Below are 20,034 nucleotides of genomic sequence, written 5' to 3'. Positions count from 1 at the left end.
GCCCGGGTCGCGGTAGTTACGTCACTGTGGTTTGAGACGGGAGCCCTGCGCGCGCGGGGTAGCATCGGCTTCTCTGCACTCGTGTTCCACCTTCCTTCGTTCACCTTTGCTGCTGCACGGAGTGCAGGAACCCCGCGTCAACACGCTGTCGCGGGCACCTGTTTGGAGATGGTTAGTAACAGAGAACCCGACTCTAGCCCCGTTTGAACTGTGTGCATTTTTTCCTGTTCGAAGAGAGTTGGGGCAGCTGCTGCCGGTAGGTGCACATGATTATGTTTTATATTATTTGTAGTAATATCGATATTTCGTGGTTGGAGAGGTTACTGAGTTGCTGAGGTTACAGGTGCTCTGGTCCAGGGGGTGGGGGGGGGATGAACTGCTCGTGGTATGTGTCCTTCCCCTACTCACCAGATGGGCGGTGGTGGTGGTTGTGTAACCTCGCCAGCCACCAAAAGCACAGACCAGGTTGGTCTTTGTCACCTCTCCTCCCTGTCGGGTCGATTCATTAATGGCGAAACCAGGGGTGTGGACAGACTTTGTCCGTCCTTCTTTTTCCGGGGCGGCCCACAGGACCAGGTCATCCCTAAGCCCTCATGGAAGAGAGATTGGATGTTATTTTATCTTTTTTTTTTCCCCAATATGTTTAAAGGCACAAACTCCGATTCAATATTTAATGGTTTTCTTTGAATGGGAGGAGGGCAGTGGCAAGGCTAATCAGTAGCAATAAAAACACAGTGAACCGGTTCTCCTCTACAAAGCCTTATTTTATTTATAAGTTCTTCACTTTACATTGCAAAATACTGATCTCTTTGCTCGACACCTGAGAGCCCGGAGTAGTCGGTCACTGATGCAGACCCTATCACACTAAACAGGTTTTATTTGTATGATAACCTATTTTCCTTTTTTGTGCAATTCTGTAGTTTAGTAGTGAGTAGGAGAGAGTGAGTAGTAGAGAGTGAGTAGTAGAGAGTGAGTAGTAGAAAGTGAGTAGTAGACAGTAGTAGAGAATGAGTAGAGAGTAGAGTAGTAGAGAGTAGTAGAGAATAGTAGAGAGTGAGTAGTAGTGAGTAAGTAGTAGTGAGTAGTAGAGAATGAGTAGAGAGGAGTAGAGAATAGTAGAGTGAGTAGTAGAGAGTGAGTAGCAGAGAGTAGTAGAGAGTGAGTAGTAGAGAGTAGTAGAACGTGAGTAGTAGAGAGTAGTAGAGAGTGAGTAGTAGAGAGTGAGTAGACAGCAGTAGAGAGTAGTAGTGAGTAGTAGAGAGTGAGTAGTAGAGAGTAGTATAGAGTGAGTAGTAGAGAGTAGTATAGTAGTAGAGAGTGAGTAGTATAGAGTGAGTTGTAGAGTGAGTAGTAGAGAGTAGGAGAGAGGGAGTTGTAGAGAGGGAGTAGTAGAGAGTGAGTAGTAGAGAGTGAGTAGTAGAGAGTAGTAGAGAGTGAGTAGTAGAGAGTAGTAAAGAGTGAATAGTAGAGAGTAGTAGTGAGTAGAGTGCAGTAGAGAGCGGTAGAGTAGTAGCGAGTGAATAGAGAGTGTAGTAGAGAGTAAGTAATAGAGAGTGAGCAATAGAGAGTGAGCAGGAGAGAGTAGTAGAGAGTGAGTGGAGAGTAGTAGAGAGTGACAGTGTCTCTCACACACACACACACAGTGTCACACACACAGTGTCACACACAGTCACACACACAGTGTCACACACACAGTCTCACCCACAGTGTCTCACACACACAGTCTCACACACACACAGTCACGCACACACAGTCTCACACAGTCTCACAGTCTCACACACACACAGTCTCTCACACACACAGTCTCTAACAGTCTCATATTTATTCACATACATATATATAAATGCATATGTATATATATATATATATATATACATATATATATATATATATATATGCATATGTGTGCACGTAGAGAGGTAGAGGTAGAGAGTAGAGAGTAGTAGAGAGAGAGGTGGAGCGAAATGTGGAGCGAGAGGTAGAGAGGTACGAGGTAGAGAGGCAGTGAGTAGAGAGTGAGTAGTAGAGAGTGAGTAGTAGAGAGTAGAGTGAGTAGTAGAGAGTAGTAGAAAGTGAGTAGTAGAGTAGTAGTGAGTAGTAGAGAGTAGTAGAGAGTGAGTAGGAGAGAGTGAATAGTAGAGAGTAGGAGAGAGTGAGTAGTAGAGTAGTAGAGAATGAGTAGAGTAGTAGAGAGTGAGTAGTAGTAGAGAGTGAGTAGTAGAGAGTAGTAGAGAGTGAGTAGTAGAGTAGTAGTGAGTTGTAGAGAGTGAGTAGTAGAGAGTAAGTAGTAGAGAGTGAGTAGTAGAAACTGAGTAGTAGAGAGTAGTAGAGAATGAGTAGAGAGTAGAGTAGTAGAGAGTGAGTAGTAGAGAGTAGTAGAGAGTGAGAAGTAGAGAGTGATAGCAGAGAGTGAGTAGTAGTGAGTAGTAGAGAATGAGTAGAGTAGTAGAGAGTAGTAGAGAGTAGTAGAGTGAGTAGTAAAGAGTGCGTAGTAGAGAGTGAGTAGTAGAGAGTAGTAGAGAGTGAGTAGTAGAGAGTAGTAGAGAGTAGTAGTGAGTAGTAGAGAGTGAGAGAGTAGTATAGTAGTAGAGAGTGAGTAGTATAGAGTGAGTAGTAGAAAGTAGTAGAGAGTGAGTAGTAGAGGGTTAGTAGTAGAGAGTGAGTAGTAGTAGAGAATAGTAGAGAGTAGCAGGGAGTGATTAGAGAGTGAGTAGAGAGTGAGTAGTAGAGAGTGAGTAGTGAGTAGAGTGCAGTAGAGAGCGGTAAAGAGTGAGTAGAGAGTGTAGTAGAGAGTAATAGACAGTGAGCAGGAGAGAGTAGTAGAGAGTGAGTAGAGAGTAGTAGAGAGTGACAGTGTCTCACACACAGTGTCTCTCTCACTCACACACACAGTGTCACACACAGTCACACACACAGTGCCACACACACAGTGTCACACACACAGTGTCTCACACAAACAGTCTCACACACAAACAGTCTCTCACATACACAGTCTCTCACACAGTCTCACAAACAGTATCTCTCACACACACAGTCTCTCACACACACAGTCTCTCACAGTCTCATATATATACACATACATATATATATAAATGCATATGTATTTATATATATGTGCATATGTGTGCGCGTAGAGAGGTAGAGGTAGAGAGTAGAGAGTAGTAGAGAGAGAGGTAGAGCGGGATGTAGCGCGAGAGTTAGAGAGGTAAGTGGTAGAGAGGTAGTGAGTAGAGAGTGAGTAGTAGAGAGTAGAGTGAGTAGTAGAGTAGTAGTGAGTAGTAGAGAGTAGTAGAGAGTGAGTAGTAGAGAGTGAGTAGTAGAGAGTGAGTAGTAGTGAGTAGTAGAGAGTAGAGTAGTAGAGATTGAGTAGTACAGAGTAGTAGAGTGTGAGTAGTAGAGAGTGAGTACTAGTGAGTAGTAGAGAGAGTAGTAGAGAGTGAGTAGTAGAGTGATTAGTAGTAGAGAGTAGTAGAGAGTAGCAGAGAGTGAGTAGTAGGGAGTAGTAGAGAGTGAGTAGTAGAGAGTGAGAGTAGTAGAGTGAGTAGAGAGTAGTAGAGATTTGTAGATAGTGATTAGTAGAGAGTGAGTGGAGAGTAGTAGAGAGTGACAGTGTCTCTCACACACACACACAGTGTCACACACAGTGTCACACACAGTCACACACACAGTGTCACACACACAGTCTCACCCACAGTGTCTCACACACACAGTCTCACACACACACAGTCACGCACACACAGTCTCACACAGTCTCACAGTCTCACACACACACAGTCTCTCACACACACAGTCTCTAACAGTCTCATATTTATTCACATACATATATATAAATGCATATGTATATATATATATATATATATATGCATATGTGTGCACGTAGAGAGGTAGAGGTAGAGAGTAGAGAGTAGTAGAGAGAGAGGTGGAGCGAAATGTGGAGCGAGAGGTAGAGAGGTACGAGGTAGAGAGGCAGTGAGTAGAGAGTGAGTAGTAGAGAGTGAGTAGTAGAGAGTAGAGTGAGTAGTAGAGAGTAGTAGAAAGTGAGTAGTAGAGTAGTAGTGAGTAGTAGAGAGTAGTAGAGAGTGAGTAGGAGAGAGTGAATAGTAGAGAGTAGGAGAGAGTGAGTAGTAGAGTAGTAGAGAATGAGTAGAGTAGTAGAGAGTGAGTAGTAGTAGAGAGTGAGTAGTAGAGAGTAGTAGAGAGTGAGTAGTAGAGTAGTAGTGAGTTGTAGAGAGTGAGTAGTAGAGAGTAAGTAGTAGAGAGTGAGTAGTAGAAACTGAGTAGTAGAGTAGTAGAGAATGAGTAGAGAGTAGAGTAGTAGAGAGTGAGTAGTAGAGAGTAGTAGAGAGTGAGAAGTAGAGAGTGATAGTAGAGAGTGAGTAGTAGTGAGTAGTAGAGAATGAGTAGAGTAGTAGAGAGTAGTAGAGAGTAGTAGAGTGAGTAGTAAAGAGTGCGTAGTAGAGAGTGAGTAGTAGAGAGTAGTAGAGAGTGAGTAGTAGAGAGTAGTAGAGAGTAGTAGTGAGTAGTAGAGAGTGAGAGAGTAGTATAGTAGTAGAGAGTGAGTAGTATAGAGTGAGTAGTAGAAAGTAGTAGAGAGTGAGTAGTAGAGGGTTAGTAGTAGAGAGTGAGTAGTAGTAGAGAATAGTAGAGAGTAGCAGGGAGTGATTAGAGAGTGAGTAGAGAGTGAGTAGTAGAGAGTGAGTAGTGAGTAGAGTGCAGTAGAGAGCGGTAAAGAGTGAGTAGAGAGTGTAGTAGAGAGTAATAGACAGTGAGCAGGAGAGAGTAGTAGAGAGTGAGTAGAGAGTAGTAGAGAGTGACAGTGTCTCACACACAGTGTCTCTCTCACTCACACACACAGTGTCACACACAGTCACACACACAGTGCCACACACACAGTGTCACACACACAGTGTCTCACACAGTCTCACACACACACAGTCTCTCACATACACAGTCTCTCACACAGTCTCACAAACAGTATCTCTCACACACACAGTCTCTCACACACACAGTCTCTCACAGTCTCATATATATACACATACATATATATATAAATGCATATGTATTTATATATATGTGCATATGTGTGCGCGTAGAGAGGTAGAGGTAGAGAGTAGAGAGTAGTAGAGAGAGAGGTAGAGCGGGATGTAGCGCGAGAGTTAGAGAGGTAAGTGGTAGAGAGGTAGTGAGTAGAGAGTGAGTAGTAGAGAGTAGAGTGAGTAGTAGAGTAGTAGTGAGTAGTAGAGAGTAGTAGAGAGTGAGTAGTAGAGAGTGAGTAGTAGAGAGTGAGTAGTAGTGAGTAGTAGAGAGTAGAGTAGTAGAGATTGAGTAGTACAGAGTAGTAGAGTGTGAGTAGTAGAGAGTGAGTACTAGTGAGTAGTAGAGAGAGTAGTAGAGAGTGAGTAGTAGAGTGATTAGTAGTAGAGAGTAGTAGAGAGTAGCAGAGAGTGAGTAGTAGGGAGTAGTAGAGAGTGAGTAGTAGAGAGTGAGAGTAGTAGAGTGAGTAGAGAGTAGTAGAGATTTGTAGATAGTGATTAGTAGAGAGTGAGTAGTAGAGAGTAGTAGAGATTGAGTAGTAGAGAGTGAGTAGTAGAGAGTAGCAGAGAGTGAGTAGTAGAGAGTGAGTGGTAGAGAGTGAGTAGTAGTGAGTAGTAGAAAATGAGTAGAGAGTAGAGTAGTAGAGAGTAGTAGAGAGTGATTAGAGAGTGAGTAGTAGAGAGTAGTAGAGTGAGTAGTAGAGAGTAGTAGTGAGTAGAGTGCAGTAGAGAGTAGTAGAGAGTGAGCAATAGAGAGTGAGTAGGAGAGAGTAGTAGAGAGTGAGTGTCTAACACTGACACAGTGTCACACACAGTGTCACACACACACAGTCTCACACACACAGTGTGTCACACACAGTCTCACGCACACACAGTCACGCACACACACAGTCTCACACACACACAGTCTCTCACACACACAGTCTCTCACAGTCTCACACACACACACACAGTGTCTCACACACACACAGTGTCTCACACACAAAGTCTCACACACACAGTGTCTCACAATTAGTGTCACACACACACACGGTGTCTCACACACACACAGTCTCGCACAGACACAGTCTCTCACAGTCTCACACACAGTCTCACAAACAGTCTCACACACACACAGTCTCTCACACACAGTCTCTCACAGTCTCACACACACACACAGTGTCTCACACACACACAGTGTCTCACACACAGAGTCTCACACACACACAATATCACAGTCTCACACACAGATCACACACACACACAGTGTCTCACACACAGTGTCACACACACACACGGTGTCTCACACACACACAGTATCACAGTCTCACACACACAGTATCACACACACAGTGTCTCACCGCACACTACGCGCACGCCTCCAGGCCGTGCCACCGCACACTACGCGCAGGCCTCCAGGCCGCAGGGATCCGAGACAAGGCTCTGGAATGGACCACCTCCTTCCTCTCTGGCAGAACCCAGAGCGTCCGCCTCCCCCCGTTCCGTTCCGAAGCCTCCGAGATCATCTGCGGCGTACCCCAAGGATCCTCCCTCAGCCCAACACTGTTCAACATTTACATGGCCCCGCTCACACACGTCGCCCGACAGCACGACCTCAACATAATCTCCTATGCCGACGACACTCAACTGATCCTCTCCCTCACCAAGGACCCCATCACCGCCAAAGCCAACCTCCATGAAGGAATGAAGGCCGTCGTCGACTGGATGAAGATCAGCCGTCTGAAGCTGAACTCGGACAAGACGGAGGTCCTCATCCTCGGCTCCAACCCATCAGCCTGGGATGACTCCTGGTGGCCAACGGCACTGGAGGCAGTCCGACCCCCACCGACCACGCACACAACCTGGGAATCATCCTCGACTCAACGCTCTCAATGACCAAGCAAGTCAACGCTGTCTCCTCCTCCTGCTTCAACATGCTCTGCAATATCTACAGATGGATCCCGACAGATACAAAAAAGTCAGTCACCCAGGCCCTCGTCAGCAGCAGGCTCGACTACGGAAACGCCCTCTACGCGGGAGCCCTGACCAAGCTCATCAATCGACTACAACGCATCCAAAACGCCTCGGCACGACTGATCCTCGATGTACCACGACACGGCCACATCACCCCCACCTGAGAAACCTGCACTGGCTCCCCGTCAACAAGAGGATATCCTTCAAGCTCCTCATCCACGCACACAAGGCACTCCACAAGACCGGCCCAGCCTACCTCAACAGACGGCTCTCCTTCTACACCCCCAACCGCCAGCTACACTCCGCCGACCTCTCACTCACCACCGTCCCGCGCATCCGAAGAACAACCACCGGCAGGAGATCCTTCTCCCACCTCACCGCCAAGACATGGAACACCCTCCCACTGAGCCTACGACAGACCCAAGACCTGCTGACCTTCAGGAGGATACTAAAGACCTGGCTGTTCGATCAGTAGCGGCCCCACCTCCCCCCAGCGCCTTGAGTCCCTCGCGGGTATGTAGTGCGCTTAACAAATGAATGATTGATTGATTGTCTCTCACACACACGCAGTGTCTCACACACACAGTGTCGCGCAGTGTCTCACACACACACAGTGTCACACACAGTCTCTCACACACAGTATCTCTCACACACAGTGTCTCACACACACAGTGTCTGTCACACACAGTGTCTCACACACAGTGTCTCACACACACAGCGTCTCGCACATACAGTGTCTCTCACACACAGTGTCACACACACACAGTGTCTCACACACACAGTGTCACACACACACAGTGTCACACACATACACACACAGTCACACAGTCTCACACACACAGTCTTTTACACACACAGTCTCACACACACAGTCTCACACACAGTCACACACACACACAGTGTCTCACACACAGAGTCTCACACACACACACAGACACACACAGTAATGTAATGTCAATTTAAGAATCCGGAGGAGAGACAAGGGTGGCCGGCCCCCGTGAAAGCCTCTGCTATTTAATGTGTTTTACTAGTCAGGTTTCAGGGTTCAGATAAAAGGTTGCCCCTTCGTAAAGCTGCTTGTTTGCCTTCTCTCCGAGGTCTGGTCACAAGAGTGCTGATGCTAGCCACATGTCCGGCCGCCGCCTCCTCACGGGTTACCTCAGTGCGCATTTGCTTGATTTATATGTGTGATTCGGTCCAATTATATGTCGTGTGAATGTTTCCCCATCCGTTTTCCGCGCTCCCCATTAATCAATGTTGCACACCCTGAAGGTCATGTCTGGGGAACCCCCCAGGGGGGAGGTGTCTGCATTTCTAACCAGGGAACCCCCCCCCTTAGCAACAGCCACCCTCCCACCCACCAACCCTACCCGCCACCCCAGCCGGCCTCAAACATGCACATATCAATGAGGCGCCAATGTGTGTTTTTGGGAATCCGCAATGGGGAAAGCTATAATCTGCTTTATTGGGATTTTAACCCGTCTTATGTTTGTGCTAGGCCCTGTCCTCTAGCAGATCTGCACGCACCATTGAATATCCCCAAAACGACCCATCTTGCACTGGTGCCTGGTGTTCAGAGCAGAGTGTGGTACCGGACACGCTGGGTGAATGAACGCCCGTGCCAAGAAGAGTGGAAAGCCCTCTGCAAGCGATCGGATACTGCCCATTCATTCCCAAGGCCTCTCCAGAGCAGAACACATCTTCTCCCTGCACCGTTATGCATTCTGGGGGGCCTGGTGTGGGCACCCCCAGATTGCAGGCCTCAGTGCCCCGCCACCAGCTCAGCAGACCAGTATTTCACCTGGATGCAGGGTTTCACTTATTTATTAGCATGCAGTGTGTTGCCTAGTGCAGTAGAATGGATCACTTTGGCTTGCAGTGCGCGGTCTTTCAGTGTCGTATTGCAGTGTGCCTCTTTCAGCAATGCCTTCTCCTGTCTAATTTTCCTCCATGTCAATCTATATTTCTTTCCCGACATCTGCCTCACCGTTGATGCTGAATCTAATCTTCGCAGGAGGGGCTCTCCTTCCTCGCAGAGGCGGTCCCGAAAGTGAAAGAGGACTGCGCTGCAGACGATTTTTTGTCTTTATGGTACCATGTGTTTTAAAAAACATGGCCCCATAAAGATAAGAAACCTTTTGTGACGGGAGGAAATCAGACGAACCCGTCCAAGTGAGCCGTCTCTGAAAGAGAAAAATCCACGTTACCAAAAGCTCTTTCCCAATGGCTGGCCACCGTTTAGCATAAACGGTGATGCCGGCCAATGGGAAAGAGGAGCGGGGCTTAAAGCCCTTTACTAAAGCCCTCTAAATCATTAAATCTCGCCAGCGAGACTGCGTATGTGCGCAGCCCATGCCAGCCGAGACCCTAAAAGAAGAGACCTTTTGCTTACTCTTGCAATGTCCAGCCATGATTACGACTGTGCTGTAGAACTGAACCTTTCGTGTACAATGATGAGATGCTTCCATTAGAACATAAGCTGTCTGCAAATATGACTCGAGGACTCAAGCAAAGTAACCAAAATATTGAAAAGGGGAATGTGTTGTCATCCCGCTCAGAGTTGATTTTAACATAAGGTTACCAGGTGGCTCCATGTCACCAAGGACGTGTGTAGGAAGGTGGATACCTGACTATGGTTAACCCAGATTTTTTGCCTTGTGTTTAGCTGGTTTTTGACTTAGTTGGCCTGGGATCCTGCTAATCAGGGCCCCAGGCTATCTGCTCTCTCTATCAAATGGACTCCATGTACCTTAGGTACATACCTAATTGGATATTGGGCCACTCTTATGAGTCCCTGTACAGTGTACTATAGGTACCCAGGGCATAGGTGCACCCAAGGCCTACCAGGGGCTGCAGCATATCTTTTGCCACCCCTGGCTGGCCATCCAAACTGACACAACTGGCTGATCACTCAGCTGGGGCAAGGTCGTGTAATCACCCCTTGCTTAGATATAGTATTCCTATGTCTAACCTTATATCTAGGCACATATACACCTATAAGTCACTCCTATGGCAGGCCTTAACAATCCTGAAGGCAGAGTGCTTGGTTTTATGTTAGATGGTGCTCTAGCATGAGCTGAGCCTGTCTGCAGCTTTCGGAACCATGTCCTTATAGCTGTTCTAGGATAATGCCAAGTGCATTATGAACCTCGCGGTTAAATGCTATCTTTGGTTTGGCTTTATCAAAACATGTCGTGTAAGGTGTCATACGCTTTAGAATACTACCCCCTCGCCAGTTCTGGCGACGGGGGTAGCATTCCACCCTTCTAAAGGGAGAAGACATTTTACTTCCATTAATCCCGGTTAAAGTTAACCAGAGCCTCAGCATCACAAAATGGATGCTGCTGCCACAGACACAAGTCTGACCGCCTGCTGCTGGGAGTCCTTCCAGCGAGGGAGGCCTGGACAATAGGTTTCCTGTCACAGGGAGGTGCTAGCACCACCCCAGGCAGGCTATAGTGTATTGGGGCAGGGAGGGCTGAATGAAAGGAGACACTGCCTGGGGCATACAAGGTGTCCTATGCATAGTCGAGTTCAACCGGTGCTGGGGCACTCCAGCCCCATCTCTGGCGCGAAACTGGACAAAGGGAAAGGGGTGTAACCACCCCCTTCCTGGGTCCCACCCATAGGAGGGACCTAGCAGGTAATCCAGCCCCTAGATTTGGTATATAGGTAGGAGCTGAGTCCCAAGACTTTAGATTTATCCTGACTGAAACTCTGATACGAAACTCTGGACCTTCGACATCCTACTCGACGTAGAAGACTGAAGAATCTCCCTTGTGGTCAAGGAGTGACCACCCTGCACAAGCAGGCACCATCAAGCGATCAACGGATTGCTTTGTCGACGCTCCTGCCGGAGCCCGAGCACAGACACTGACAAGACCCAGACTTCCAGACTTCCTTCAGCCTGACCCACAGCCAAAGCAAAGCTGAGACCCGTGGAGGCGACGCGAGACGTGGGACCGGCCATCTTAGAAAGCCAGCAAATTGCTTTCCATGCAGCTTCTGAGGCACCCTCGAAGTTGTACATTGGGGATTAAGAAGCCCCAGCCCCGAACACCAACTGCACCGAAGATCAGCACTCCACGAGTTCTGCGTGGGGCCTTTCTGCATTTTCCTGCTCGACGCGTCTGTCCGGTCACTTTCCCGTTGGATAGTGGCCTCTGTGATGACGAAACCCAAACTCTACACTGCTGGTCTGGTTGCTCCAGACTGGCCCTTGCTTCCCTGCGAAGGAGAAGCCCCTCAGTCCTTGCTGGCCTGAGTAAGAAGCCCTCTTCGAATCCTGCGTGGGTTGCCTTTCCCAAGGCTTGCTGACTCCAATCCGGAAGCCGACACCGCCGACAGCGAGAGCCTTCGTGGGACAGTCCCTGCCCAGCTCCTGGTCATCGTCGACACCTCCTGGTCCACGTGGCAGCGGAGACAAGCTTCACGACATCACCTGATTGCTTCCCGACACCGCCTGGTTCCTTCCTGGTTCCATCCTGGTCACTGGCTAGTGACCCAAACTCTGTCCCCTCTGCTTTCAGGTACTCCTCATCCTCGATCCGCCCTTGGATCCAACCGGACTCTTCTCTCCTGGTCGCCTGCAGCATCTTTTCTCCAAGGCTCCATAGGAATCCATGACGAAACCCAACACACTTTGGGACCTATGCACCCGCTTCCTGTGGGTGAGGTAACGCGAGTACTTCGGTGCTCCTGTGAAGATTGACTATCCTAGTGTCCTAGTTTCAAGTGGTTAGTTCCTAGTCCAATCGGACGACTCCTAAATCTTTAACTTTCTAACTTTACGCACCCATTGACTTCTATGTGTGCACGCGTGTGCATTTAGACTCTGCACCCGCATCCCGTGGGCCTCCTACTTCCTAACTACTGTTAGTCCAGTGTAGCCCCAGTGATTCCCAAGGCCCTAGGCCTTCCAACTGTTCGTGACGTGGTTCTTATACCACTATTTTAGTATATGGTTTAGCGAGCCACCAGGGCCTATCCATATTGTGCAACTTATTGTATGTTATATTAAGTTACTTGTTATGCGCTTGTGCCTCTGCCCTTATAACGAGTTCAGAGGATTGATTTAGAAATAAATACATATATATTTTGAATATATAACCTGTGTGGTGTCCTTTCATTTGGTATTAAAGGGATTGCATATGGTAAAACAGCTGGCTTCACATGCCCTCTTGAGTTTAGCCTAAGACTGCTTTTGTCCATGCTACCACTAGGATAGCTGGTCTATAATGTTGACTTTACAACCATCACCATAAGGGTTGTTTGGACTGGTGCAAGGTGCTCACTAGAATAGTGAACATCATATACCAGGCCAACTTCTCACAACGTGGTGCTCTTGTCCTGAGGTTTTGTATAACAATGTAAAGCATTGTGGGAGTTGTAGTCCTGGTGCACTTCACTTGACCCAATTGAAAATGCACACCTGAAATCAATGCTTTTTCAGATGAAAGCATAAGAGTGAAGCATACTTGGTACCACAGAGGCATCTGATAACTATTTTAACATCTTATCCAAAGAGCTCAGTTTCTTGCGATTGAAGTCATTAGCTGAGATGTTCCTTTAAAGCTAAGGCTATGCCTACCTGCCAGCAGCTACAAGGCAAGGGTTAACACAAGAAACAGTTTCTAGTTAAGTGGGTATTTCATGACAGTAGCAGCTTAGATTCATCAGCAAAGGTTCCTGCTCATCAGAAACTGATTGGGGGGATATTTGCACGGGTGGGAATTCCCTTGCAGCTAAAGATTGCACAGCAGGTCCCAGGCTTGTGACTGTGACTTCTTTGTTGGGTTTCCCAGTGTCAAGGAGGCATAGAATTGTTTATTCATCTGCCTCTGAGAAATTTTCTTAGGGATGGCTGATGTTAACAAGTTGTTCAGCGGAATGGCTACCAATTGTACTCAGGTAGAGTCCACATTACCTTGACTATGTCGGTCTTTGACTTTCCAAGCATGTGATTTGGGGGGGGGGGTTCTTTGATTGCATTAGTGTCCACGGTGCTGTAACTGTACCACTAAAGGTACTCCACTCTTCCATTTATTGAACCAGGGCAGATGATTTCTCAAGTAACCACAAAACTACAGCAGCTTTGTCAGGAGATCTGCAATGACTAAACAAAGCAAAGCCATCATTTGCAAGAGACAACAGGCAACAAAGCAGCCAAAAGTTAGTAATAATGTTTATTTTCAAATAGATAAGGAACGTCGACACAGTGACGGGAAAAGTAGCCAAAACATAATTGTACCAGAACAGAGCATGGGAGAAATAAAACCATTGTGCAAGTAATGTTGACCCTGTGTGATACTCTACATAAGTGTCTGCAACATTACTATGGGGAAAGCAAAGTAATATTAGTCTTTCTACTTCTTCCTATAAACATCTCCAGGTCCTTTTTGCAATAGAACCTGGGATGGCTGGCTGTGCTGGGATGATGTTACTGCGGCAACCGTATCAGTGCAGAGATGTCCAGACTACTTTCAGGACTTTGACCCATCAGGTAAACATATACACAATTCACCTGTTCGTTTTGTGGTGTGATATTTTTTAATCATCTAGCACCACTGCTTTCTAGCACACTTGTCATGTTTCTGAAATAAAATATTTTGTCATATTCTCCCAGAGGTAAGGGCTTTTACCACTCCTGAAATTCATGGGGATTTGGCAAATGAAGCCAAGTTGAAGATTTCTAACCAGTTAAGACATTTCCAGTGGAGCTGTTGCAGACCTGTGATTACAGGAGTAGCATGATTGCTATAGCTTGCGATGCAGATAGCGAATGTGGTGCTTAATTTATGGCTCTGGTTACAGATGAGGGGCATGGCAATCGATTCAAGGGCCTGTGATTTATTTTCCATTATCAAAATTTATTCCAGAGGAAAGGAGAGAAAGCAGAAAATGGTGAAAGATGAAGGAAGAGAGATAGGGAACATGTCAGTAGGGAAAGGGACGGATGCAAAAGGACTTGCAAGTGTGAGATCAACAGACAGGGAGTGCAGAGTGGTGGAAGAAAGAGGCATCCGGTGCAATAAAAATTAGGCAGCTTTTGATGACCCAGCGACAGGCTCTAAGGAAATCTTTGGGCATCTGTCTTCATTTATTTTTACCAAGTTAAGTGCAGAGTAATAGAGTATGTGCAGAGTAACAAAGAGCACGAAATGAGTGGGGGTGAAGAATCTACGAAAGTAATAAGAGACTTTTTAAAATCACACCTTTGGACTGAAAGGACTGACGGGAACAGTAGTGGATGAGAGATTGCACAGCACTAAATGCTGCCTACCAAGAGAACAAAGGCAATTGGAAGGAGAAGCATTGGAAGCCGGATCTGAGTACGAAGAGCTGGAGATACATAGCTTGCTGCAGTGTTCAGAAAAAAACAGCAATATTGGTCTTTCTTATTTTTACTAAGAGAGCATCCTTTGCTGTTTACATTTTTGTGACTTACTTTGATTTCAAGACTGGAATCCTGGCAGCAACCCTATTTTAAAAAAAAGAGTGCGTGAGGTACCTATATTACGCGTTAAAATGAGAGAGAGAAGAGGGCATAAAAGGAGGAGATGGAAAAAGAAAGAAAATAAGAAATGATGAGAGGTGAACAGAGAAACCAAGCAAGAGAGAGGATAAAGAAATGGGGATTACTCATCGTATCTAAGGTGGTAGAGGCTTCTACACCAAAGTTGCGGTATCCACCATTATTGGAGCTTGATGTCTGTCAATGCTAGTGGAAATTTTGTTAACAATTGTTAGCATTAGGAATGTGAAGGTGGGTAGCACATAATATGTTTTCTTACATATTGGGGCTACATCCTCTCATGTTGGGGCCACTATACCCACTTCTAGTTTAAAGACTAATATTTCATGTCAGTCTTTCATGGAGATAAATCCACAAGATTGTCACTCTAGTTTGGGTGGATGTTCTGCAACCATATCTAGCAATGTTTGTGGTGCCAATGGTGGTTCCTGCGGTGTCTTCGCCTTTGGTATGCCTGTTCTCTACGGTACTGTCCTTTGGGCAGTTACACAGCTAGAGATGGGAATGAGAAATCTGTCATTTGCAGTTTATATGTTACCGGCGTCCTACCATCATTTTCATATATCTCCAGACACTAATGGTCTTAGGAGACCGAGTTTGGGGCACATTGACTGACCGCTTGGTATCCAGAAGATGGTAGATGTATTATAATGGAGAGACCAGAAGTTTGGGCTCAGGAGAACAGTACCGTCTTGTGCCCAGAGAAATCCTCAAGTGATTGGTGTATGTTATTGGGGAGCAGTTTTTCCACACAGCTCTGATCTCTGCTGTGACTGACTTCTAGTGTTCTCCATACGTTATGGAAAGGTGGCACTTCGAATGATGAAGCAAATGGCATAGAAGGGCCCATCTGCAAAGGCAGAGATGTGCACAGTCAAGTATGTGAACAAGGGATTGCCTGCACTATCCATCAGTGACTCTGTGGTGCTGCTATCAACAGGGCAGGTATTATGCGGGTTACGTATATCGATGCAAGACTATGGGAGTTTAGCAGGGGGCCCCCTCAGCACCGTACTCAAGCCTGAGAGCTCCATATTAAATACGAAGTGGGGGCCCCTTCATGTACCTTGAATGGAGCCCCTTCAACTTTCGTTACGCCAGTGTACAGTGCATGGAGCATGTGTGTTGCTTGCACCGTTCAACAGTATGTTCAGCGCCACGGCGAGACTTATGAAGACTCTCAGAACTTGGACAATTTTGTATTAGCCACATTATAGGAATTCTATGCCTTATGTAGATGTAAGGCTTATTCTCTAATTAATGACTATCCTATAACCACTTACATCTGTGAAGAGTTAAAAATGGCAAGAACGCAAGTGTGTGATGGGTAGGATCGGCTTTCAAAGAAAAGAAAGAAATTGTAGTTGCCAATAGTGATACAACTATTGCTTTAACAAATAAGTTTAGCAATGTTGGACTGTGGGAGTATATCTCATTAGGTCATGAATGACCTACAGCCATCAAGGTAGTGTCCCCCATTCATTTTGTTTTCTTATTGATCTGTCATGCAGCAAATGACATCCTGATTTTGTTTCCAATTACTGTCTTATTTTTACAGTGGTAACATTGAGGGAGACAATTCTAAAATAAAATCAGCAGAATAATATGGACATTACTGCAACAAGTTTAAACTGTTTGCATTGAATTTTTTATAGGTTGAAATGCTTGCGTTAGCCGTTATGGGACTTTTGGAATACTTAGGTGATCAATCTTCTTTTCAGTGCACCATGCACTCAGCTCTTCCTTTCTCCATTCCGGTGTACTGAGAGCCTCTAATGTGAATTTCATTGTTTGTATTAAATGCACAAGATTCAGTTAGCTTGATGGTGTCCTGTTTGCAAATGTTGCCGAATGTGTTCTCTTGTACTCCTAATGTTCTTTACCGCAGGATGGAGCTTAAATGTATTAATATGAGGGCCATTTCCTCTACTGAACAGAGATGTTGGCGTAGTTCTGAATGCATTATTATTTTCCATGCAGTATTCAATATGGGATTGTAAATTAGAAGTGGGTCAGGAGGTACCTGTACCATGTGATGTGTTTTCTGTTTAATAATTGGTTTAGGAACTTTCTTCTCACACCATGGTAGCTATGTGGTTCCTTTGCCTAGAAATATATAAAAATCCCTAATTTGGTGTGGTAACCAGGTCTTCCTCTGGCCATTTTAGAGAGCAGACTCCATTTAGTCTGTTTATCAATCTGCACTTAGAATATTTTCCATGCTTGTCTTCTCCTGCCTATACTGAGCAGTCCCTAAGACATATTGTTCTTTTTTGGTATCTTCCTTTGTGCTGGACTGTATTCTAAAAAGGCTTTCAACTGGTTCTAGGTATGAAAACAGGAATGGCTTATATTTAACAGGTTAATTAACTAATTCTCTGCTAACTCCTGCAGAGTTCATTATTTGGCAGTCATATGCATCATAAACATACACATCCAACGCTTGATTCATTTCATGGATAAGACGACATCTAATTGCTCAGTTGAAGCTCTGGTGTTGTTGTGTGCTCTTATTTGTGTTCCTACTAATGACCCTTTTCACTCTTCTTTGCCATCTTTGTTGTAATAGAAAAAGTGACAAAGATATGCGACAACAGTGGTAATTGGTTTCGACATCCCGACAGCAACAGAACATGGACAAATTACACCCTGTGTAACGCATATACACAAGAAAAAGCAAAGGTATGACATTACTGCACTTCAACCTTTTAATGTCGTTTTCAATTCACGAAAATAATTAAAATGTTCTCGTAGCTGGAAAGCCAGTTACCATTGGTTGCAAGAACATTTTTGTGGCAATGATTATGGCTTTTTAGGTAGTGAACCCAAATTTGAGACATTTCTTGAAGACCTTGGTAAGCTGTAGTGTAGTTCCTATTTTCCCAATAGGCTCTGCGCATTGGAATAGTACCTACGATAGTAAAGGCCTAGACCAGACGTTAACTAGGTCTACTACTGTCGATACTAGACTTAATTTTTGGGTTTGCCAGCTAAGCTCAGAGTTCGCTAGAAACTTTCTCGAATGTTCAAGGAAGGATTAACTCCCCTGATTAGACAAGAAGGGATTTAGTTTCTGACAACCATAGAACATGACAACTTTGCTCTCCCCTAATCAAGAGTCAATCTCAAGAGTCGTGTGAGCACAAGGCAATTATTTTACTCAGTCAGTACGTGCATTCTTAGTCTCATCAGAATGTAGAGAAAAGGAAGAGACGGGCGTGTTCAATAAAAGATGTTATTTATTGATCAGTCTCTTTTCTCGTACAAGAGAAATGGATCGATATTATTGCAATACTTATAGTTAAGTAAAGTGCATACATTAAAAGCAATAGTATAAAATAATACTGTAAAAACATTGATATGGTTTCTGAGCCATATGATGCTTTAAAATGATTAAAATATATTTACATACACATATACATTTGACTAAACGTACTCAACTGGTGTTTCTAAATACGCCTACCCCGTGTACCTGACCTAAGTCTAATGCGTGGGCGGGAATAGAAAGTTACAGTTTAAGTTAAGTTTGTTTTTGCCAAGTGAATAACTAAAGAATTCTCTAGGAGGGGTTATTCAGTTCTGTACCTGGAATTTAGGATGAATGAGGAATGGTATCTCTTTCTCTGCTCTCGATATTCCAGGCTGCCTGCGAGGGCTGCCCAGAAACGCCGGTGCTGGGTCTCTCGGCTTGAGATAGCAGCGCGTCTCTCAGCGCGTCAGGAAGGCGGGGCTGCTGCCTGCGGGGTCTGCTTCTGCTCTCGGCTTCGGCAAGTATGGCTGCTCCATCTTGTCACCACGCGTGTGTTTTGCATAGGGCAAGGTCTGCAATATTTATACCTTAAAGGTGCCGGGATTGACGTAAGGATGGACATAGGTACGTCAATAAAGATGTCATACGACTTGCTCGTTAGCACATTCTTTACTAAAGTTCTCTGTGAAATCAAAACAATGGCCGCACGGATTATCCAGGTTGTCATAGGTTTGATTTGTTATGAGAACGTCGTATGCCTTATCAGGGGCTGGAGGAATGTCGCTTGTCTAATTAGATCTCAAGCGTTATGACCTAATCAGATAACACGTTCCTGTGCCGTAGTGTGACTGCGTCAGATAACGGTATCTGCATCATGGGGGATTTCTTGCCTCATGGGCTGACTGTTAATTAACTAGCTAGGTAGTTTAACCAGAATAGGGTCAGGAATAGGGGGATCGATTCAGAACCTATAGAAATACACGACACCCACTCCACGCTAACTATGGTCATATCTACTAATCTATGCATAGTATAACATAGTACAACATACTATAGAGTATAGTGTATACCTTACCACCCCAAAATACATAAATGCATTTTGAAATGTTCAAATATACTGAAAAATTGCAGTCATATATATTGTATGCACTTAAGCTATGAATTAAATGCAAAAGTAAACACGCATTGTTATGCATTATTGCTTGTTGGTATATGAGAAATACACATGAAATGGCTCTTAATATGGCTATACAGAAAAAAAGTCGAAACCATTTCATCACATAAAATATATTGTGAACATACCAGCGGGCAGCTAAAGTCTATATAAAGTCTATAAAGTATCTAAAAAATAGAAATCTTAGTTCTCTAGGAATAGTTTCTTACTTTAAGCAGAAGATCAGTGTCCCGGAAAAAAATATATAGAAAAATATTTTAAGGGGCTTTCTGAAAAAATTGCTGTCCGTGAACTGGATTGTAATTGTTCATGTGACTTTATTTTGAAAGTTGAAGGCCGGATTCAGGGAACGCCGTGTGCGAGTTTACTCAAAAGTCTCTATTTCTGTTCCGGAGAGAACATCATATCATTCAGGCTTTCGAAAAAACTGTCAACAGCTTCATGGGAAAGTTCCACTAAGTCGGAAATAGGGGTAACCATGCATTCATGCGCATGATTGTCTGCATTGACATTCTGATTTGCATTGCTGACAGAAGGTCGTACCTGTTCGATGCTGCTTTCATCTTGAACTTCACTACCCTTCAATCGCAGTGGTGAAGATTCCAGGAATGCCGTCATCAGAATTGGCAGCCTTTGAGGGCAGCACAAAGCGTGAACCTTGGTAGGAACCAGCAGTGTATCTGCATCCACCGGCGCATCCGATTGTAGCGTCAGACAGGTGTCTAACACGCATTCTTCTCCGCATAGCAGACACCTTAGTACAGGTAAAACACACCTTTGCCACATTGATCGAAATGATAGAAACCAAGTCATGTTCAGGTCTCTAAGCCGGGAGAGTCCCAGGATTTTTGATATCCGGTCCCGGTATCCAATGGCTAGGATCGTTTCTTCCATTGTCGTGAGAGTTTGTTCTGTGACATGGGTTGCCATAACGAAAAATAAGGACTAGGAATAGGATTCCTGCAATTAGTCCCAGGATCAAGGGAAGTCCGCCAAAAATCGAATGGACGAAATCTGGAAAAATACCCAGTATGGCTTTGAATGGTGTTAATGCCATCGAAAATACTGTCTTAAATACCTTTGAGACCCC

At 45.1% G+C, this 20,034-nt stretch overlaps 1 protein-coding gene across 1 annotated transcript in view; it reads left to right on the top strand.

Annotated features, from left to right (window-relative positions):
* CALCRL (calcitonin receptor like receptor) overlaps positions 1 to 20,034 on the top strand; it is a 264,434-nt gene that overhangs the window by 125,624 nt on the left and 118,776 nt on the right. The window contains exons 4-5 of the mRNA XM_078680481.1: positions 13,378 to 13,488; positions 17,090 to 17,202. Of these exons, the coding sequence (XP_078536607.1) occupies positions 13,378 to 13,488; positions 17,090 to 17,202 (224 nt within the window). The remainder of the gene's footprint in view (positions 1 to 13,377; positions 13,489 to 17,089; positions 17,203 to 20,034) is intronic.

This window comes from Lissotriton helveticus, chromosome 3_1 (assembly GCF_964261635.1).
Source record: "Lissotriton helveticus chromosome 3_1, aLisHel1.1, whole genome shotgun sequence".
Taxonomy (NCBI): Eukaryota; Metazoa; Chordata; class Amphibia; order Caudata; family Salamandridae; genus Lissotriton; species Lissotriton helveticus.
This window is presented reverse-complemented; position numbering and strand designations above follow the sequence as displayed.